The sequence below is a fragment of the Diadema setosum genome, chromosome 4, assembly GCF_964275005.1.
Source record: "Diadema setosum chromosome 4, eeDiaSeto1, whole genome shotgun sequence".
NCBI lineage: Eukaryota > Metazoa > Echinodermata > Echinoidea > Diadematoida > Diadematidae > Diadema > Diadema setosum.
In genome coordinates this window covers 6126544-6150634 of record NC_092688.1, presented here as the reverse complement: position 1 = coordinate 6150634, position 24091 = coordinate 6126544, and the positions used below count along the sequence as shown (strand labels likewise).

The following is a 24091-nucleotide window of genomic DNA, read 5'->3' as shown; positions in this document are numbered from 1 at the left end:
CGACAATGCACAATATGGCACCAAGGTTCTTTACCATGTCCACTTATACTTCTGTGCATGTAATCTTGAGTTAAGAGAATCTTAGCATGGAAGCTCTCTATACAAAGATGTCTCAGAGCAGCTTCCTCACTGCCTTCCATGATTTGAATTGGATTTGGTGTCCGACAGTAATCATCTGTGAGGGATCAGTACAAAGACACCGTACCTGTGGAATCCCTTCCCCATTCAGACCTGACTCCAAATCCCTCCTTTGTTCTCCTCCCCTTAGCCTCGGTCCCAGTCTTCTCTGGCTTCTCCAGCAGCACTAGGCTACCACCTGTCTCAGAGGAGGGGATCCAAGAGGGGTGGCCTTTGCGCCCCGTGCCATGTGACAAGAAGTAGTCTATAACTACTGTAAAACGAGGAATGTTCGCATGCATTTTGATTTCGCGAATGTCGCGAGCGCCAAGATTCGTGAAATTAGAATGCACGCGAAAGTTCTTGTCTACACTATGTACATTGAATGCCAGTGGCAATTCGCGAACATTTCATGCCACAAAAAAGGCCGTCGGCTCCAATTCGCGGAAAATTCACGCCGCGAATATATCATGTTTAACAGTAGTTTGCAGGCACAAACCCTTGTTGGTCATACAGTAGTCTGCGTGCACCAAGACTAATACATGCACCACTGCACAGGGCCTATGGGACAGTGCCGGAGTGGTGCATGTAGTAGGCTTGGCGCAGACTCCTTTGCGACCAACAAGGGTTTGTGCCTGCAAACTACTAGTAGTCTATACCCTCCTTGAGGGTTCTCCTTCTCCTTGAGGAACCAAAAGATCTACCGGCATCCATCCTCCCTGTGGCAACTAGTTCTTTTTTCTTTTTTTTTTAACATCCTACTGACACAGATCTGTGAAGGACCTTTAGTTGGCAAGGGTGTGAAAAAAGGAGATAATGAGTAGTACCACATAGAGAAATAGGGATGGCAGAATTTGCTTTGCTTTCTAGAATATTTTCAACTGGTATTTGACTGTCACTTGTTCAATCACACCAGATTCACCATGATTAACCTCTTGCTATATGTATGCTGCAAAATCCGCCAAATTTTGTCAATATCATCTATCATTTTCCTAATCAGGTGACATTTAGCCTTCTATCACAACCAATCTAACAGCTGATTTTTCCCACTCTTCCCAAATGGTTTGAAGTTAAAATCAAAGTGAGCTCACAATTTAAGTTGGATTCTTATGCATGAATTACATACATTTCAAAAAATGAAGGAACTTTCAACACTTGCACTCTGAGGCACCAGAAACAATGGCAGTGATGTTTTATGAACAAAACATGAGTACAACATTTTATCTTTAAGGAGGCTACTTTGCTTTGCATTATTCATGGAGCACAATATGTCTTTGATTTCACTCTGAAATCTTTCAGGGCAGGTGCTTTTATCCTCTGGATATTGTCATGGTATAACATTTCAACAGTTTGACTTGTTTCCAAAACAAACTATTCTAAACACATTGGAATAGACCTGAGTTCCTTTGTGCATTCTGTAAGACATGCTAATGATACAATGCATTTATATCTTTATAGTACTTACGACAAATCTGCTATAATAAAGAAAAATAGCAAGCATGACAAAGTTGGAGATTGATGTGAGTTGTGGCAAGAGTTGTACATTATTTCGAACTTGACTTAAGTGTGGTTAGAGTAAGTAATTCAATCAAAGATATGTACCTGAACATAGAACACACTCTGCTTTGCCCTCTATTCATGGCAGGTTACCCACTGCCAACAAAGGCAGAACCCTCCAAAGTGGCAAAGAAACAGCCATTTAAGCCATGTCTCATAATAGCTCGCATTGAAAGCAATCAATACCCTTTTGGGTCTTCCTTCTGTGATCAAGCATACCCTCATTTGCATAAGTACACTGTTACAGCAAATATAAGGCCAAACACATCCCTTCACTCGGCTGGTGATGGCTGGCAGCACTCAATATTGCTTTCAAAACATGTGCTTAGTATTGGGATTACTTGACTACTGCGCAGGTGAGAAAAACCCACCTTCAGTGTTTGTAGTGTACAATGAGTACACTTAACACTCCCGGATCCTGGAAGTATCAAGATGTACATTGTACCTTGAAACTGTACACTGAAAGTGCTGATCACACTTTGGAAAGATTGCAATGAATTAGTAATCTTCACATTGTATCAGGTCCAGATCCGAAATAAAATTCTAAAGTGATATGCAAATATAATTTTGTATATTTATGTAGCATAAGTCCACTAGAAAAAAAAAAAAAAACCCAATCAATTATCTGTTTTAAACAATGGCCATAATCTTACAAATCATACCATTATTACACATATGTACACATGTACTGAGACTGGTTATGAGGAATTAAACTAAAGTTGAGAATATTGAACACACCATCAGCAAATAATGAGATTCTCCTTTTTTCCCTCTATAATGTATTCATATTTGTCCAGTCCTTGCTCCAGTGAACATTTTAGCTATCAGATACCATTCTCAAGACATCTGGTCAGGCTAGACTACACATTATTCTCGTTGCATCCCAGTATGGACAGCATCCAAGTTTTGTTATGGCCAATTACAGGCTGTTATGCTTTGTTGGGTTTACCTGTTTTAGTATGTCCTATGAGGTTTCTCATAAGCACCAATGACTGCAATGGCAGCTTTTATGATAGTTTGAAAATCTCAAACGGCATTCATGGCAATCACAGTCTGTCACGTTTGCTCACCCGTTTTGTCCATGGTGGCCTGAAATGGGACTGCACTGGCCATTGGAAACTTGGTGTAAATGAAGCATTAGTTCTTGTAAGGATAAAGATACTGTAAAAGTGGAAATTTTCGCGGGGTTGAAATTTTCGCGCATTTCGCGCAACCTGAAACTAGCGCGAAAATAAAAGCACGCGAATATTTTTGCTTGCCATGTGTTCCTGTGCGTGATGTCTTGATTCTGCGGAATTAAAAACATGCGAAACTCTTCTCACCCCGCCGAGCACGAAAAATTAGTCGCGCGAAAATATCCACTTTTACAGTACTCATTATGCAGCTGTCATTTGTATGACGCACCTCTTGACCCCCGGGAAATGTGCGTCATGGTCGCGTCAAGTACCACCAATTTGATGACGCGTGGTGCCGTCACGGGAGCAAAATGTCCGTCACAATACTGACCCATTATGTGCGTCATAGTCGGTCATTTAACCAGAGTGTGTCAAAAGGTTCGTTAATGGGACCGTCATGGTATAATTTTGCGAGGCTTCTTGCATGGGGCATGGTATCCCTCCGTAACATCTAAAACAAACTCGCGATCGCGAGTCGGCCGAATTCACCGGCTCCTGGAAACGCGAAAATGACACAATTTTCAATCAGTTTTATTATAACATACTGATACTCACTTCATTCTCGTATGTCTTCTTTTTCTATCTGACGTCAGACTAAAGGTCTTTTCAGAAAGTTTGAGTACAAATTTGCTCCAAAACCACACTACCAAACACGATTTGTGATTAAAATCATCACATACAGCCCGCGGCATCGCGAAGCTCGCTATCCTTCAATCGCATTCACTGTAGTGTAGCATCGACCGTGGAACATGCAGCAAAACCACGTGCGTGATGTCGACCATGTGGTACATGTATACATACAGTACACGCGTACATACGTATACAGAAGGCGAGGCATATGGCAGAGGCCAGGCCCCAAAACACATACAAACGATTATGGAACTAACATTACTGAGAGTCTATTAAAACCTGCATTAACTTAAAATAGTAAATTCTATTTAAACACTAGCCATATAAACCATGTACCTAACTTGGGTTTAATAAGGTTCGTGTTTAAATAGGCAGGGGCTTCAATCAAGCTGTTTTCGAATCGGGGAAGGGGAGGCGGGAGGTTACGGAAAAAATTACTGTGGCCAGGCCGTAGTTTCGCGAAACTAGATAGTTTGCCATAGCAACGTGTATATCAAAACACGCGTTTCTATGGGATGTCCATGAACTAGGGAACGGTTTAGAGAAATTCGAAGTCATTCGAGGTTGAAGTGGTTTTTTCCTACGCATTTTTTTTTTTTTTTTGTTGTTGTTGTTCATATCTACAAAATTCGATTTCTTAATTTTTTTCAACTGGTATTTGGGAGTCTTGTAATATATTTAAAATGTTGATAGAAATTTCTGAATATATTCAGAAAGTACGCCTAGGCGCCTACTGTTTGGATAAACGATAAACATGCAGTCTACGTTCGATACGAAGAAATCATTACGTCTTTCACGAGGAAAAACATACAAAACAAACAAAAAACACCTACGAACGAATGTTGATAGCCAAAACTTTGATAAGTAATAAGCAGTTATCATGAGCGTGAACTGAAATTAATTGTCATGATTTTGTTGTCTAACCAGGTGATGACTGCATCTCATTGAACCTACTCGTAGTGAATTTCTCTGGGCATACGAGACCTTTTAAGTATTTCTGGCTCAGTTGCATTTTTAATTGACTGATTAATCGATCTTTTTTTTTTTATTGTTCAGGGAACATAAGATATTCGATCAAGTACATTATATTCGACTGTTTGATGTTTCCTACTATGCGCCAAAAGAAAGGCTATAGAATCACGATATCTTTGCAATGATTCCTTTAATTCAACTAATGAGCTGGTTCTTCGATCGATATTTCCATGATATTTACACGCTGTTTGTTCCAGTGCGCGCATTCTTCCGTCTGGCACGCACCTGGGTGTGGCACCTGCTTTTGTGGAAATTTCCACAAGGGGAGAGGGGTGGGGTGTCAAGTTTCTTCGAGCCGAAGAGACTGCATGTAAAACAATCTCTTCGCTCTAATTTATTGTCATTCGTGCTTTCCCCTTATTCTTTGCTGATATTGAACATTTAGATTTAACTTTACGAAGGTTGGTAGCACGTGGTTCTATTTTGTTGTGAGGTGTATGTAATTTCTTTTTTTTATCATTCTTGGAAAGGAAAAGAAGAGTAAGGGGGAAAGAAGAATAAGAGGGAAAGTAAAATGGAACGAACGGCACGTACGCTCAGCATTCACAGTAAGCCGTCTTTTTACACCAGCATAGTATCATCACCATCAGACATCACTCAGACCATTTTAGCCTTTTCCTATCAACATTAAGAAAAATAAATAACAAATACAAAGTATCAACACCTCCCAACAACACAAATATTTAGAAAAGACAACACACGGCACACTACAGCGGCTGGTATCAAACTTCGTCGCTTCGATTCGAAAAAGTATTGCAGCAAAGCGGAGAAATCGCCGTTACGAAAATAGCAGTGCGAGACACTTGAAAGAATTACGTCAAATACTTCAAAGTATAAAGGGAACGGATAAAGTGATATAAAATGGAAGAAATCGTACCAAACGATGTGTGAGAAACGACAGTGAAAAACGTTAAGTTTAGTAGTAGGCTTAGGCCCTAGCAACAGTTTACAGCACCGAAAGCTACGCGAAAATAAGGTGAAAATAAATACACATTGGAAACTCGGTATTGCGACAAGATCCTTAGGATCAAGTCAATAAACGATACAAAACAAAGGAAATCAATTCATTTTGACCGGAAAATAGTTTGTTATAAGTATTCTGTTGTATGAGATCTCCTTTGATAGGCCGAGAAATACATCGAGCTTCCACGATACTCGGGAAAGACAGTTCGAACGCTTTTCACCTGCACATACTGCAGTGCACATCAATACACGAACAGAAACTCACCTCTTCCTTGCAGAAAAATGATGCAATAACGTTACAAAAAACACACACAACACTCTAAAAATCATTTCATACTTGGGAGGCAAGGGACAAGCGGATGAAGAAGAAGAGAAAAAGAAGCAGACATTGCACAACGGAACGCTTCTACCCCGATTCGAATCGAAACAGGGTACTGTCGTGGCAGCTGGCTACAGTGTGCAGCTAAGCTACTATACTAACGCTCCCCAGCCGCCCACAGCATGGGGATACAGTACCACGGCGATCGAAGTAAACATCCAGGGTCCGTAGGCGACAGGGATTCACGCGGGCGAAGTTCCGTTCGGTGTACACAGTTCGCAGGCAGCGAATTGCGTGAGCGCACACAGAGCTCTGCAGCATTCCAGTCTGGCACGTACTGCGAATAACATGTGCGTCAAGGGTCAGTCATTTTCACGAAGAGGTGCGTCACCATTTTGACTGGTTAATGCGTCAATGTCTCATAGAGGTGGGTCACTTTTTGTGACGGAGGGTACGTCATGGTACCTAAAAGGTATGACGCACATTGGTACTTTGACGCACCTATCCCGGGGGTCAAGAGGTGCGTCATACAAATGACAGCTGCATTAGGTATTGGTAGCATAAAATCTAATACTTTACTACATCATGTATGTCAGGCACAATGTACATGTGTCTGATTCTCCTACCTTTCTCAATCAGCTGTTCCACCAGCTCCTTGTCACCTTCCTTGACAGCCTGTAGAATGAGGGGCATCACTGGGAGCTCTTTCCCATCCAGCGGTAGGCTTCCCCGCAGCACTTTGGCAGGGTCTGAGTTCACCCACTTCCAGTGGAAACGGTCCGGATCGTCCTGGTAGAGGGAGGACGGACCGCAACCCCTAGGCAGCGACTGGGCCAACTTGTCGCCACCTCCCCCGCCCCCTCCGGCTCCATGCTGGCTACTGCTACGCTCCTTTTCCTGCAGCCAGACGGTCTTGAAGTACTTCTTCATGTGCAGGAGGGCCAGATTGAGGCTGTCGCGCAGCTCTGCACATTCTGGGTCTTCAGGTAGCTTCAGCAGAAACTCTTTGATAAAAGACACTGCCTTCTTGAAATCTAAAATGAGAAAGAAATTAGACAATTTCTTTATTGTTTGTGAACATACCATGTAATACATGTGTATACATGTGTATATTATTGTGTGTGTGTGTGTGTGTGTGTGTACAATAAAAGTCTTCTGTATCTGTGCATTAAATCTGTACATGGAAGGCCATTAAAGATGGCTACCTTTCCTTGCAGCATCGGCATTTAATCCAGATCACATTCTCCCTTAATACCATTTTGTACATGCTCACTGAGAATATCTGTGCATGTATGGAACATCTGTGTATGTATGTTTATGGAATGCTAAATTACAGTTCTGATAAAAAAAGGAATGTACCGGTATGTCTGAATGTGTTACACGTGATAAATGTGTACGATATATTCTTTATCATGGCAGTGTACCAGTACTTACAGCCAAACCAACTTCACAATCACATGTTACTTCAGGAAGACATGTCAGAAGAGAAGAGCTTTTCTCACCGAAAAGTGTGAGAAAAATAGTATTGGTTGAGGTGAGGATTCAGCTTTTAACTTTTTGTGAGATCCTTAGAATTCACTTTATGAAATAAAGAGCATGCAATTCTAATCAGTCAGTCAGGCAAGATTTATTCAGCACTCTCGTTGACGATCTTTGTGTTCGAAAGGTGTCTCGTCGTGCGAGATTTTGCGAGACTTTGATAGGGCTATGGTTTTCACAGTGTAGCGACTTGTACATACATTCATCATGGCTACAAGTCACGGTAAATTGTTCTCCAGACTTTGATCTTTATTTTGATACTAAATTTGCGTATAACATCGGATCTTATCATGACTATATAATCAGTTAAATTTGTGTAAATTTTACCTGCTTTTCACGGAAGATTTTATCGTCTAAAGTTCTTTTTTGGTTCCTGACCGGATTAAGAAACTGTTGTTTCTGATTTTGGCTTTTTCGTAGAGAGGAAACTTAGATGCTCATCATATATTGGAGTCAAGGAGACGCAAGCATGATTTATACTAGTTTTTCCGTTTTGAAATGTCTGTAAAATTCACTCCTAAGCCGGAAGTATGCTCCACACAAAGTGTACAGTGGTGCGAAAGAGCTCTCTCATTGGACAGTGCTTGCATTCAGCGCTTGAACTACACGCGTGCCAAGAAACCGTTATGTAGCAGCGTAATGACATAATGTAAGCGCTGAATGCAAACGCTGTCCAATGAGAGAGCTTACTCTTGAGATTGCACGGTTTCAAGCTGATCAGCACTGACATCGATGTATATTTTACTGGTTCCTGACCGGATTAAGCAACAAATTGTCAAGATATTTACATGGATACAAAGATTAGGAGATGGACTACCAAACAAAGCATTTTCATTGAGACACAAGGTGAATTTCATATTTTTTTGACGTCTTGAACGTGTACTGCACGAATTACTTTTTTCATCATTTTTCAAGCTCAAATTACGCTATGATATTTTTCATTTACAATGATTTGAGTAACATGTGACGATAGTTTACATATTTTCCTTGAATTTCATACCAAATTTGTGAACATAAGGTGTATTTTTGTTGCCGAAGGCCCAAGGACAAAATCCCCTTACGCAGCTCATTACGTATGCAAGCCTAGAGCAGGCTTGCATATGAGTTGAATAAATACGAGCGAATTATCGGGTGCTGCGGACTGACTGTAATCAGAAGAATGCAAATTCAATAAAAATTGATGAAAATTTGATGAATTTAATGAAAATCTGTTATGAAAAGGCTGAGATATCCAAAAACAAAGTGAATTTAAAGCAATCCCCATAGAGGTGGTTCTCGCGTTTTATTAGGATCACTTTGTTTTTGATATTTCAGTCATTTCAAAACCAATTTTCATGAAATTAACTGTAAATTACTCTTCTCATTATCTCCCAAATTCATCATGAAAAAAATGTTGAAAACCTGGAGCCCCATCTCAACTGAAACTGTACCATCCCTTCAAGTGAAACTGAAGCCCAAGTATAAAATAATGTGGATTGATTGAAAGCAGCAATGTTATCACTGGATAAGGTGTAGACTGTACTGTAAGTAAACTTCATGATGTTATTATGGACAATGATATACCGGTCCCTAAAAGAAAATAGAAAGGAAAATCATCACTTCATATTTACATTTGACACTTTCACTTTTCCTGCATTAAATGAAATAGGGCTCACTTGACTTGCCTCTTTCAGAAAGCAGGGGGGGGGGGAGTGATAATATTATCTGATAACACATGTCAGTAAGAAGTCAATGGAATGGGTACTTGCTATGAAAAATGAAATTTTGTACAATTCTCCTTATATTTTCTTTGTTATCCAAAATGACACCATGAACTGTAGTCTTCTTTTCCAGCAATGGCAGCACCAAAATTTCAAAAATTCATACTTTTTTCATTAAATGTTTTTTTAATTGATTGGACTATCCAATTTTCCTCTGTAAAGGGACTGTACAGTTCTGGTTGAGGTGAGGATTTAGCTTTTAACGTTTTGTGAGATATTCAGAAACCACTCTACGAGATGTCAAAGAGCATGCAATTCTAAGGGGAATCAAAAGTTTATTTGATGAAAATCAGTTTTGAAATGGCTGAGATATCCAAAAACAAGGTGAAACAAAGAGATCCTAATAAAAGATGTGGCCTGTCGCCTTTTATCATTATCACTTTTTTATATATCTCTGCCATTTGAAAACCAATTTTCATCAAATAAATGTTGAATCCTTCTTAAAATTACATGATCTTTCATATTTCAGAAGAGGTTTCTCATTATCTCACTTAGGAATGTTATAAACCTGAATCCTCACCTCAACCAGTACTGTACAGCCCCTTTAACTTTCACTTGATATGTTTTACTCATATTGCTGGTTTCACTCAATTCCCATTAATTCGTATCTGAACTTTGGTTTCCTTTAACAAAAGTATGAGAATGCTTGCATACTTCAAGCCCTCATTTGATTCACTTTAAAAAGCAAAACATGCTTGTATGTATGCAGAACTTTTACACAAAGGCTCAGAATTCATTTTAGAAAATACCATTAAGGGCTTTTTACACTTGTAGGGGGGGGGGGGCCTTAGCCCCACCGTTGGTACGGGACTATCCTTAGCCCACTTTCTGTTTACACTCGTTTTTGCCAAAGTGGGTTAGCCCCACCGATAGTACGGTACTATCTGGCCCTGCAAAATAGCAGGGGTTAGCACCGCAATTGCGGTGCCAAGCAAGTGAGTGTAAACAGAACGAAAAAATAATCCTGGGCTAAGCGACGGAGACGAAGTCCGACCCTCACTGACCAATCAGAAATGAGGTAATCAAGTGCTGCCGGTGCATGCGTGTACGTGTACAGTACACAGCGTAATTATGAATATTCATGTGGTTTGGAAAGTCCGGGGCTAAGAAATACAAGTGTAAAAAGGTCAGTTTTCTCCTTAGCCCCGGACAAGAGATAGTACGGGACTAATTGGCGAGTGTAAAAAGCTGAAAAAATTGGTACGGGACTAACGATAGTCCTGGGTCAGAGAAAGTCCAGGGTTAAGAAACACAAGTGTAAAAAGCCCTTTAGTTGGAGTTTGCTTGTGGCAAACTGAAATGGTCTACCAAGAAATCTGTCTGGCTGTTGCAATTTGCCAGGATAGTGAGTTGTTTATGGAGTATTTTGAAATATATTAGTGTAACGTAATTTAAATCATATGACTTTTATTCCTTAAGCGCCCTCCCCATCCCAGTACATTGCACTATCTCGTGTGGAGGTAAAATAATAATGTGATGATCGATCGTGGCCAAACAGTACAGAGAAGGGTGGTCATGAGGGGTTTGAGCATGTCACTGCAACATGCTATGCAACATCCTTAATTGGCAACATGCTCAGAATAAAATGTACACATACAAACATGTATTCAAACATGTGGAGGAGCATGAAAAAAAAAATCAGAAAATTTGTGAGCAAAGCATGAGACAGAACATCTAATGTTCTGCAAGCAGCAAAATGAGAAAGACTGCAAAAAATTGCATACTACTGTACGAGCTGAAATTTTCGCGGTGGTTTTATTTTCGCGAATTTCACGAATCGCCTTTGAACCGCGAAAATAACAACACGCGAAAATAACAACGCGCAAATAACTAAGTTCAGTTAGACCCTCGAAACCGCGAAATTAACGACAAGCGAAAATGTCCTCCAAGTAGCAATTCGCGAAAATATCTGTACGCGAAAATTTCAGCTCGTACAGTATGCTTGTGATGTGCACTCCCTGCAAACAATTTCCACAATACCATGTTACGGTATTCTCACATTCAAGGCTTGCAACATGCTCAAATTTCAAATTTTGGACCACCCTGAAGTATTTTCCAACAAGCTGCATGCAATACACTCTAGTGCGGAAGATGTACAATATGTAATTAAAATATGCATTTTGGTAACTGTACTAGCTCATTGTGAAGTAGATTAAGACATTACATAGCTATTGCAACTGATTGATAAATTGCCCTACATCGACGTAAATAAGCACCGACTTGATCAGTGTTTTTTTTTCTAGTAGTAGTAATGATAAAAATATCATAGCGTACACGTTTGGCGTACATTTTTTTTTTTTTTTTTTATCATGGTTACTACTAGTACTACTAAAACACTGATCAAGTCAGCGCTTATTTATATCGATGTAGGGCAATTTGTCAATCAGTTGCGATGAAAACATCTCGACGGAAGAATTTCATGAATTTGAATTACATAGCTACTATGACCGGACAAGCTCTGTCTGAGATGGCAATACCATTGCCTTACCCTTTTGACTGATATTTAACAATTTCGTCAATTTTGTTTTTTTCATCCTAGTATGGGCAATTCCAGGCGCTAGTGTACTTTCGCACCTCCTCATCAAACGATATCAAAACATGCACAAACTCACCGTAGTAACCTATTATTGTAGTTTTATCTCAGTCTCCAAAGTCTAGAAGTTTGAACACTTTTACAAGTGTCGGAAAATCTTGATCGCTTAAAATGCTGCTCCGTACACAAGAAATCGAAGTTGAACACTTTTACAAGTGTCGGAAAATCTTGATCGCTTAAAATGCTGCTCCGTACACAAGCAATCGGCACAGTACGAACACATTTGATTACTAATAGTAAGTGCATGCAGTAAGGGTCAATCGTTTAATCTGAATAAGGATCACAGCAGCTTTTTCTATGGTGTCTTTGAAAAGCTAAAATGTGTTTTTCCCATTCCATCAGCTATTAAAGTCTTGCGGTAACGGTTGTAGCTTTTATACAAAAGGGCTCATTATGTGAAGCCCTTATATATAATCTTTCTCTTCCTTTTCTATTTTTTTCTTTCATTTTCTGGTTTTCCTAACTTTGCCTTTCCTTCCTATCAATCATTACTTTGTGGGTCTCATCTTGACTAACTTTTTTCAATTTCCTATGCAATCTTACTTTCTGCTTAATTCTTTGTTTCCTTCATGGGTTATCTTTCCTTCCATCTACCCTTTCTTTCTTTTCTCCAATATCTTTTTCTTATGTTTTGTTCTGATGTTTCCCTTTCTTTATTTCCTTTTCAACCTGTATAATTCTTTGTTTCCTTACTATTCATCTTTGCTTGAAATCATCCAGTTTTGATTCATCTCTCATTATATTATTCTACTACCTACATGTAGTACTTTTTTTTTCAATCTTTAATTCTTATTTGCTTTCTACTTTTCTTTTCAAGCATATCCATCTCTCCCTTGCTTTCCTGTATAGTGAAAGTTGCCCTTCTCTCTTTCCTTCCATTGTTTTTTATTTTCATCTTAACCCTAACTGCCCCCTCCATACTTTTGGCGATTGCATCGCGACCGCTGGGAATTTCGGATTCTCGCTTCATGACTTTTTCCCCTGAAGTCTTGCGCACATTTTGATATCACATTTGTCCATATCGGACCTACCTAGGGGGTGTTATGGGCCAATTAGTATGCGCATGTCATTAAAACGGCTAATCGCTGCATATATTTGTGTACAGTTACATTGTACATACTGTCAATAGACCATGGCTTGCATTACTTTATAAATTTTGCTCAGGAATTGGTTTTCCACTTGGTTCATGCTTCTATATTGTTCTGAAATAAATTGGGCAAAGTTTAGAAGCAATGATATACATAAGGAATATAAAACACTAGAAAACAGAAGAAATAAAAACAATACAAAACATAACAAAAAAGTTGTTTTTTTTTCTTTTTTTTTTCTCTCTGAGGGGGAAATTGAGTTTTTATCCACATAGATGATTCAAATAACTCTTATCCTTCCACATGATTTACTGGGCACTCTTAGAAAACAATGAAATACATAACAAATGTAAACAGTAAAAACAAAAGAAATAAAAACATTGGAAAAACAAAATAACAGTGATATTTTCACTTTTTGAGACAAAAAACATGATTCTGCAAAGCTAATTTCAAAGATGTTTTATGAGTATGGCAAATACTTGTTTGATTTTTCTCACATTTCTATACTTCTTGTATTCATTGATTTTTCTTATATTTTGCAAGCAAAATCACATAGAAGCTAATTTTTATTTAAAAAATCATAAATTTACATAAATTTGCATAAATTATACTTCAAGTTTACAATATCAGGGACATTAGAATACAGTTGAAAAGTATGGTAGTGCCCATGGGTCCTGTAAAAGGATAATTTTACTTCCAGTTTCATTTTAGTATGTTATACATTTCAAAAGTATGCAAATATTCATAAGTAGTAAATTTGCAGATTAATAGTTGATCAATGCAAATCTGCTGTACTTAGAAAATTGATGAGAATTGATTTATTTCACATTTGGGAAACATTATTCTTCATTATTACACAGTTTTCATGCAATTTTGTACTTGTTTAGGCTGAAATTATGAAAATATCCCCAAAATGCATAAAATATGCATTATGAATAATTAATTATGAAAAAAATTTGCATAATTGATTAAAATAAATTACACCATCAGGGGTCGCGCTTAAATTTTTCTTTAAACTAGCCAGGCGGACCAGTTAGATTCAATTTTGGCTAGTCCGCAAAATTTTTGACTGGCCAACAGAAATTTTTGACTAGTCCGTCTTGTTTTTTAATCGCATGACTAATGTCAATTTGGGGAGGGCCCCAAGTACATTTAAATTATTATATTATATATCGTATTCATTATCATTACTTCATTATCATCATTCATCATCACTATGTTTTGTAACTGTTGCGTGACAGGTTAAATTGTCTTCCGGGTCAGGGGCAAGACATACAGCCTACAGGCCTTCTCGGAAATGTCGATGTTTATTTACGAACGCACACACGCCGTAATCACACCAACACATTCACAATTAGTGAAAAAAAGGTTGATTATTCATTCTTTTTTTATCTCCACACAAACGTTTCAGTAGTGACAAATACAGGCCTAATTAATGGTCAATTCGTTTTAAGCTAAGCATTTTTTTGAGGCACCATTATAAACCAGGGTGCTACACAACTTTTTTTAATCACTTGCCCGATCAGGCAAGCAGATTTGCAAATTAGTGTAAAAAACTTGCCCGAACAGAAAAAAACAAACAAGGAAAAGTAGAAATTACGTGGTGCGTAATATATGTCCCCGCCGGAAGTAGCATTTTGTAGCAAAATGTGCAATATAGGTAAAAAATCAAGGTCAAGGGTCAAAGAAGTCAAAGGTCAAAATTCTGTGTAAAAGTTTTGAAGCCCTCACCTAGTGCCATCACATAAAGCAAACGGAATCGAAATCGGGTTAGAAATGGCGAAGGAGTAGCATTTTGTAGCCAAAGTACAATACAGGTCAAAAATCAAGGTTAAAGGTCAAAGAAGGCAAAGGTCAAAATTCCGTGTAGAAATTTTGAAGCCCTCACCTAGTGCCATCACATAAAGCAAACGGAATCGAAATCGGGTTAGAAATGGTGAAGGAGTAGCATTTTGTAGCAAAATGTACAATATAGGTAAAAAATCAAGGTCAAAGGTCAAAGAAGGCAAAGGTCAAAATTCTGTGTAGAATTTTGAAGCCCTCACCTAGTGCCATCACATAAAGCAAACAGAATCGAAATTGGGTTAGAAATGGCGAAGGAGTAGCATTTTGTAGCAAAATGTACAATATACGTCAAAAATCAAGGTCAAAGGTCAAAGAAGTCAAAGGTCAAAATTCTGTGTAGAAGTTTTGAAGCCCTCACCTAGTGCCATCACATAAAGCAAACGGAATCGAAATCAGGTTAGAAATGGCGAAGGAGTAGCATTTTGTAGCAAATTGTACAATATAGGTCAAAGGTCAAGGTCAAAGGTCACAACTGAAATTCTGTGTAGAAGTTTCAAAGCTCCCATGTAGTGCTATCATATAAAGCAAACAGAATCAAAATTGGCTCATAAATGACAGAGAAGTAGCAAATTTAACATTTTGATCACACACGGACGCACGCACGGACGCACGCACGCACGCACGCACGCACGGACGCACGCACGCACAGACACACACACGTACGGAGCACGTTTCATAGTCCCCTGCTCGAACTTGTTCGGCGGGGACAAAAAATCAGAAAATATAAATAATTGAAAAAAAAATCACTTGCATGTCAAGGTTTTAATGAAAAAGAAAAAAGAAAGTGAAGTTGATAAACAGCTGAGGTTGAGAAAAAGAGAGAAATAGCATATTTGAGGCCAATTATCAGGGTTTCCTTTTTGAGGAGGACTATTACCACGTTCCTTACGCCTTGTCAGGAGCACTAAAATAGGTGTAGCACTCCTTTTTTTTCACATAATATATATTTAAAATGCTTCTGGTAATTGGTTATTCCATCTCCCCTCTACCTGACTCCTTTCACTGTGTACTTGTACTCATTTCACTCTGATCTTTCCACACCTTGGCCTTGATCCCATTGGAAAAAAAGAAGAAAAATCAGCGAGAAAACACACACAAACACACACATATTGCAACACACAACAAAAACCTCTTCCCTACACCTTCCTGATTTCTGTGTTTCTGTCAGGTGAAAGAATAAAACAACAGTAGATGTTGATTGAAACTCGACACCCATTCATGCCAGCCAGGCCAGGCTGCCATGTAACTTCAAAGCACATTCCGACAGCTGGGTGGCAAAACCACATGGCAGAATTTGCGCGCGCGCGTGTAAGTTGCTGGATTGGGTGGAGCTAGGGCCTGGGAACAGGCAAGGGTGATTAGTCTGTGAGTTATCAAAAGCAGACCTTTTGAACAATTGAAACGTCATGATACTATTTTGTCTTCCTTTTGGACTGAAAGAAAAACATCACAAAGACGAGTTGAGTATCATAAGTTTTTACCTAGTAATGCAAAAAGATTACTACACTCATGTCATGACAAGAAATGAATCAATATTCCAAGCAAAAACAAAGCAGCCTCGGGTACCTGACAGTGACATCGAGACGCCATGCGCCATGGGAGCAACATGTTGGAGTTGGCAGGGGGAGGGGTGATCCTGGAGCTTGTGAAAACTTCCCGACACCCAGGGAGGTTAGAATCTCTTCCCGCTGTCTAACCGGGTAGTGAATTTGTCTCAGCATACAAGACCTTTCATATATTTCTGTGATTTAGTTTTTAATCGAGTGATTAATCAATCCCTTTCTACAGTTCAGTAAACATTTAAAATACTCGATCAAGCACACTATTATAATTTATAGTGTAATCGACTGTTCGATATTTCTACTATGGGTCAAAAGAAAGGCTATGGAAGCATGTGTTGCTTATAGAATCATGATCTTTGTGATGATTCCTTGAACTCACGTCACAAGCTAGTTCTTTGATCGCTATTTCCAGGCTATATTTACACGCTGTTTAGTTCAGTGCGCGCATTCTTTCGTCTGGCACCTGGGGTCTGGCACCTGGTTTTGTGGAAATTTCCACAAGGGGAGAGGGGGTGGGGTGTCAAGTTTCTCATAAGACCAGAGACTGCATACACAATCTCTCGCTTGTATTTACTGTCATGTTTTTCCCCTTTGCTGGTAATGAACATTTAGATTTAACTATACGAAGGTTACTATCTAGCACGTGGTTGTTGTTGTGAGGTGTATGTATATTTTTTTTTTTCATCATTCATGGGCCGGAGGGGAAAGAAGAAGTATGCTCAGCAAGCTGTCTTTTACACCAGCATCAGTAATTATCATCACCATCACACAGATCATTCGGCCCTTGTCCTATTAACATTCACAAACATGATCAACATGATCACTCGAGATAAACTGCACCTAAGCAAACAACAACATCCCCGATAACACAAACTCTACAAAAGATCACACACAGCTGGGATCAAACTTCCTTCGAAATACTGCAGCAAAGCAGAGAAATCGCCGTTACGAAAATGCATGTACAGTGCCAGACACTTAAAATAATCACTTTTAAATACTTGGAAATATAAAGGGAACGAATAAAGTGACATTAAACGAAAGAAATTGTACCAAACTAGTAATATGAGGAACCATGCAAGAGAATAAGCCCCAGCGGAAGTTTGCAGCACCGAACGCCAAGCGAAATACAGTGGAAACTCGGTATGACGAACTCCTTGGGACCGAGACAATTTGTTCTTTGTAATGTTTATATCAGTAGTCAATAAACAATACAAAACAAAGGAAATTAATTCATTGGGACCGGAGAAATCAGTTAGTTTTTCAGGTATTTTGATATATTATCAGATCTCCGAAGGAGAATGAAGGTCTAGTCACTGTATATTACAACTGTATATTGAGTTTCTACGGTACACGGGAAACAAAGTTCGAACACTTTTCACCTGCACATCCTCAAACAAAGTATGCAACACATGAACAGAAACTCACCTCTTAATTGCAGTAAAAATGATGCAATAACATCGTAAAGATCACACAGACAACACTCTAAAAAGTCAGTTCGTACTTGGGAGATAGGGGAATAAGCGGATGAAGAAGCAAAGAAAAGAGCGAGAGAAAAGAAACAGACATTGGACAAAATACATGTAGCTGCATGTGCATGTGGTATACACGCAGATACCACGGCGATCGATGTAAACACCAGGGTCCATGGGCGTCCGCTAGTTTGCAGGCACGTGGAAAAAGTCAGCGTGCGCCAAGATTACTGTGCAACTGGCACTGCTGCCTCCCCAGAGAAGCTACACAGGGCCTATACCGTGCCAGGGTGGTGCATGTACAACTGTAGTAGTCTTGGCGCAGACAAACGAACTAGCTCCATTCGCGCGCTGCACAAGGAGTACGCATATATTCATATATTCATATATATTCATCATATATTTATATATTCATATATTCCTACATGTAGTATGGACCTGTTGATTATTTGTGATTATTTGTGATTATTTGTAATTATTTGTAATTATGCAGGTACAGACAAGCTTGGTTTCACATAGACCATGTACAATGTACAGCCGGGCCAAAGGCGGGGCCTAAGGCCGGACCCAAGGCCACGGGCCTTAGCCCAGAACTAGGGGTCCAGAGCCCAAGTGGGCCCAGGCCCAGGGGCCCATAGCCCAACTGGGCCCTGGCCCAGGGGCCCGGTGGTCCAGGGGCCCGGTGGCTCAGGGGCCCAGGGGCTCACGGGGTCCAAGGCTGGGCCGAGGCCAGGAGCCTAAGTGCAGGCCCAAGGCAGGGGGCCCAGGAGGCTGGGGGTACAGGATGCCAGGGGCCACCAGACTGAGACCACAAAGAGTACCAGTCATGACCTGCTGTGATAATGATGTGACAGGGCTGTCCATACACATACTGTATTATGTAAATACACTGTACAGGGCTGTGCATATTATGTAAATACACTGTACACTAACTATACACAGCCCAGTCTCTGTATATAAATCGCAACAGAGCTGTACCTGAGCAGCCCACAATACAGAGCAAACACAAAGCGAATTTAACGCTTGCATTTAGTTTTGATACTTGACATCCTTTTTTGTCACCTCAAACTCATTAAAAGACAATCTTTATTAATGAGACTTCATACCATACCTGTTTTCCTGGGGTTATTTTTGGGAATTCTGCGATCTGGGTAATAATCGCAAATCTAACAACATGTGAAAATATCAACTCCTGATCATGTAACATGCATGTGTACATTTCTGTGTTCACTGCTGTACTCCATGAACATGAATTCAATAACTACTGTTATATCCTGTAATATGAGCTACCAGGACAAAACTCACGTACGCTCTGATTCTGTATAGCAATCATTTTCAAAGCAAGGTATTGATACATTTCTGCCAGCTAAAAATTCTTAAATGTTGGTTCACCCATGTGAACGGGTACAGAAACTGAAGCCCTGGACCCCGTTTACAGTGAGGTCGCCGTTTAAAGTGAGGTCGCCGTTCGGGCAAAGACCTTTGCCGAAGGAAAAATCCTTTGAAGGACAAAACCACCTTAAACTATACTAGTTTTCGACGTTGAGGAGGTTGATATCCTGAATAGCGAAATAGTACGGGTAGAGGGTTTGGAAGCCAGACTAAAATTGGCCGCGCATTTGGCCCAGTTTGCGTTTACACTGAGAAAAGGCTAGGCAAATATGGTAAATATAGCTGTGCACATTATTCACACATACATGTACATACAATGTATGACAGTAGTACATAATATTATTCACTCACAAAAAACAAACAAACACTGATACATGTAAAGGAGTTAAAAGAATCGGCAGACATAGTTTTGGAAGATTTATTGCAGAGTTAAAATTAGTAGTACAGTAGTAGTAGTAGTAGTAGTCGTAGTAGTAGTAGAAGTAACAATGATAATGATAATAATAATAATAATGATAATAATAATAATAATAATAATAATAATAATAATAAAAATAATAACTAGAAAAGAACTCTGAGAGCGCAGACCTCCGCCAAGCATGCAGCTCATTTCCATCACTGATCTTGTTCTTCCATAGAGATATCAGTGATTTCCTCCCATACGTACTTATAGCATTGTGTGCTGAAAGTCGCCCGATTTCCCAATATACACTCAGCAAAAAAAAAAAAGAAAGTAAACACTTTTCCAAGATCGTACTTTTCATAGAAGATTATGTTGAAAATCAATGCTGTCCATCAGATTCAGCACGCGAAGATCTATCAGCATGCAAATTTTCAAGTTCATCGGACATTGCGTTTCCGAGATCAATGGGGGGGGGGGGGCCTCCCAGGCCCCCCCCCCCCCCCCAGTATTTTCATGGAGCCAAATAGCCCAGTACAGTAAGGGTTAAAGGACAAGTTCACCGTCATACACATGTAGGTTGAGTGAATGCAGCAATATTAGTAGAACACATCAGTGAGAGTTTAAGCGAAATCGGACAATCCGTTCAAAAGTTATGAATTTTTGAAGTTTCTGCTCAGTCACAGCTGGATGAAAAGACTACTATAGCTTGTGATGTCACATGAGTACAACGATATAAAGAAAGAATAAAGAAAATTCAACATATTTCCATTTTTCTCGCATAACAAAAGAACACTTTATTCAAAAAGTAAAGTTTTGTGAAATTCTCTTATTTTCCTATATAGTTGTACGCATGTGAAATCATAAACTCTAGTAGTCTTCTCTTCCAGCAGTGACTGCGCAGATAATTAAAATATTCGTAACTTTTGAACGGATTGTCCAATTTTCCTCAAACTTTCATTGATGTGTTCTACTAATATTGCTGCATTCTCTCAATCCTTATGTATGAATGTGGACTTGTCCTTTAAGTGTACTTTCAGGTTTATAAACCTTTTGTTTCATTTTTTCCAGGTTTACCTCTTTAGTATCTTTTCATTCATTTCCTACATTTGTATCCCCCTTTTCTTATCCTTCCTCTGTATAATTCTTTCACCCTTATCTGTAAACCACTCTTCTTTTATTCACACACACACACACACACACACACACACACTCACACACATACACAGCACGAACAACATCAACCCTTAATTAATCACTACTGCAAGATTCGGTACAAGCTGAGGGAAAGAGTGAAAAACAGGTTTAGTTGTTTTAAAGATACTGTAGCAAAACTTGCTGTGATCACTATGCAATAGCTACATTCAGATTAGCCTGACCAGACCGCTGTGCGAAGCATAGCAGTCTGACATACTAGTGTTTAAACGTTGTAAACGACCGTCGCTATTGATGGCAAAATCACATAAAATGTCTTTTATTTTGTTTGATTTTAACATACAACGTTGTAAAGATAATTTTTACCACTCACCTACATCGTATTTTGCTGATGGTGGAGTTGTTTTCGTTGGTATCCAGACCTTATTGTTGAATTTTTCGGAGTAGATTGTGCGGTGGCATCTTTTTCTTCAAGAGCTTCACAAAATCAATGAACTACCACGCATGCGCAACCGGAAGTGGTAGCGTTTTACGCACGCCCGTGCGCCCGTGTGTTTTGTGTGTTACGCAAAGCACTCGTATCCGTGCGTGCTGCTCCGGCAATGGTTTGACGTTTGCATGTGTCACTTCCGCTCTCCGACTAGCTCATGAATACTTCCGACTAGCTCATGAATATTTCCGACTCGCTACGTTGTAGTTATAGAGAGTGACTGCCATTCAAATAACACGCAGAAGATGAGGAGTGAGCAATACGGACGCTTACAGACCTGATTTTAGTCACAGATTTCGGTGAGTTTTTGACATAGTTAAAAAAAAAAAAAAATCGCATATCCCGATTATTGAATGAATATCATAGATTATGGGGATTCCTTATATTTTAGTTTTCTACAATTAATAAAGATATTCATGAAGGAAACGTACACCCACCGCTGAAAATGACAATGTATACGAATAGGGTAGACGTGCATGTGTTACATTCAGATCAGTTGCTGCGCTCGCCTCCTTGCCATGGACGTGTTTTGTATACCATGCTGCGTCGTCTGCTCCTGTGCAACGCAGTTATCACAGAGCGAACTAGCTGCGATCAACATAGTGTACATTGTATATTATTCAGATCTATGTGTAACAGTGTCAAAATGGCAAAAATTCCATTTCTTCTGGAATTGGGTCTCACTCAGATGCAAATATTTGTGGTTGTTGGATATTTGGAGTGATTTTGTGCATGTTTGGAAATTGATTGACAAGGAGGTGCGAAAGTACACTAGCGCCCAATTCCATGTTACTCACATTACACATTTTAGGTGTCTCTGCATATTGTAATTATCACTTTTTTTTTTTGAAAGGGAAAGAGTTTAAATGCATTTTCACAATTAATATCTTTATGTCCAATGACAGCAATGTCGAGCATCCTTTCAGAGCGTTTTGCATGTAAACCATTGCAAAGCAGCAAAGAAAAAATCTTAAAAGGAATATATTGTTTGTTCCTGGCATCATTTTTTATATATGGTCATCTTTGAGGCATCTAAATGCCACAAGACACTGTGAGTTGAGTGTGATGAACACCATCTGAATTAGCTTACAATCATAGATTTGCTGACACACAGTGAAGCACTGCCACTGGAGAGTTATTAATATATAAAAAAAAAAAAAAAAAAAAAAAAAAAAAAACGAACCAGAACTTGCAGAAGATAGATAGATAGACCCTAGACAGAAAGATCCGTCTGTCAGGAGGACTCTTTTATATTTTGCCATTAACGCTGTCCTCCGTAGACAGACGGAAGGTATCAGTACCCATTGCTGTGTGGATGTTCTTAACCACTGTCTCTATGGAAAATTGGGTGAGGTACCTCACCCTTCTCGATTGCGTCTAATTCACGGCCCTAGGTCGGCAAATTTAAGCTTGTATTGTGAAATTAGCTTTTTAAGAATACATTACACTCACCAGATTAATGAATAATCCAATATTTTAGTCGAATTTTCAACGTAAAACACAGCCTGTCGCGTCGTTACGTTCAAACTGCAGAAACATACACTATGAATCTATTAGCCAATCACATGCGAGGTAGCTTCTACGAGTTTGTTTTACTAAAACACGTACCTCGCATGTGATTGGCTTTCAATGGCTTACAGATTCAAAATGGCGACTTACTGCTTGCGAACGGCGATGTTGCGATATCGATAAAATTTCTGCGTTATAGCCGAGTTACTGTGAGTATTTCGATTGCACAATGTGAGAAATTAACCCCAAATATTGCTGCATAATGTGTCATGTCATGTCAAACTTGTTTGAATGTAAAATAGCTGTCTGAAATTCGGTTAATCGTAACGTTTGATCTGTGCACTACTGCCACACAGGAGCTGGCATCATTGACTTCGGTCTGTATACGGAGGGGATCCGTGAAGCCAGACGTAGTCTCCGCGGAACATTCCCCGACGGACAGATACAGACCGATCTTTCGGTCAAGATAGACCCTTGCTGCTTTCCAAGAGGCTGCCCTTCCACGTTCCAGCTATTAGAAGGATGAAGCCTCCCATTGGTGACAGGATGTTGTAATTCAAGAGCATCTTTTACTTGCACATGCATCACGTTTTAATTGTACATATCCTGATATAATCACGTGCACCATCACATACTGCCACTGCATCAACTTGTATGTATTTGAACTATTTTCTCACTCAATCAACTAGAAAAACTCAACTCAAGCTCTTAAATTATCAGTCTCACGTCAAACGGTTCTCCGTGTGTTTTAGACACTGGGCTACAGAGCAGAGCTGCAGTACCTGTACATAGGGCCGTGTAGCGTCGTTGATAGGGCAGGGAAATACTGTATCCGATTTAGTTAGCATGTTGTTGGTATTTCGATGTTAATGTTTGCAATATTGCTCACCTTTGCCTTTGATAGTCATGATGTCACCCAGCTTATTCCATGATCGGCAAGCAGCGTAATGTATCTATTCGACAGCACTTTGCAAGCATTCCAAAAACTGACAAAAACAAGATGATACTAGCCATATTCCGCATGAAGATGATCCATCGTCAAGAAGTAGCGTCCCGTTGTGCGGCGGAGGCGCGGGACCTTTCAATAGGTACGTTATGCACACACAGCATGCAGCTTGCCGAAACGAGTGGATCGCGGAAACTGATCGGGCAAAAACACACTGCATCAGCTGTCATCGAATGGTGGCGCAAAACCTGAAATTAATTCCCGACTTTGGATAATAAACCAAAGATCTAGGATATATGGATCGTAGATACAGTGAAGAAAAAGAGTATATAAGCTCCAACACAAATTTTTCGTAATGTTAGGGCCCCCGGGTTTATGAACGATAAGGCCCCTAGAAATGACAGTCTTTTGCCTCCGCAATGATAAATAATCTCATGAACTCCACAAAGATTAAAGATCTCAAACTCCACCGACTTCCTGGAAGACGCAAACTCATTGAATAGTCTATCAACATTATTTTGGTTTTATAACATTGCGGTAAAGCTGATCT

At 39.5% G+C, this 24091-nt stretch overlaps 1 protein-coding gene across 1 annotated transcript in view; it reads right to left on the bottom strand.

Annotated features, from left to right (window-relative positions):
- The window catches only part of LOC140227534 (uncharacterized), a 53992-nt gene extending 30354 nt beyond the window's left edge, over positions 1-23638 (bottom strand). Inside the window, exons 1-2 of the mRNA XM_072307937.1 lie at positions 23485-23638; positions 6420-6827 (exon numbers count right to left, since the gene is read on the bottom strand). Of these exons, the coding sequence (XP_072164038.1) occupies positions 6420-6827; positions 23485-23503 (427 nt within the window). The 5' untranslated portion in view covers positions 23504-23638. The remainder of the gene's footprint in view (positions 1-6419; positions 6828-23484) is intronic.
- Positions 23639-24091: the final 453 nt, after the last annotated feature.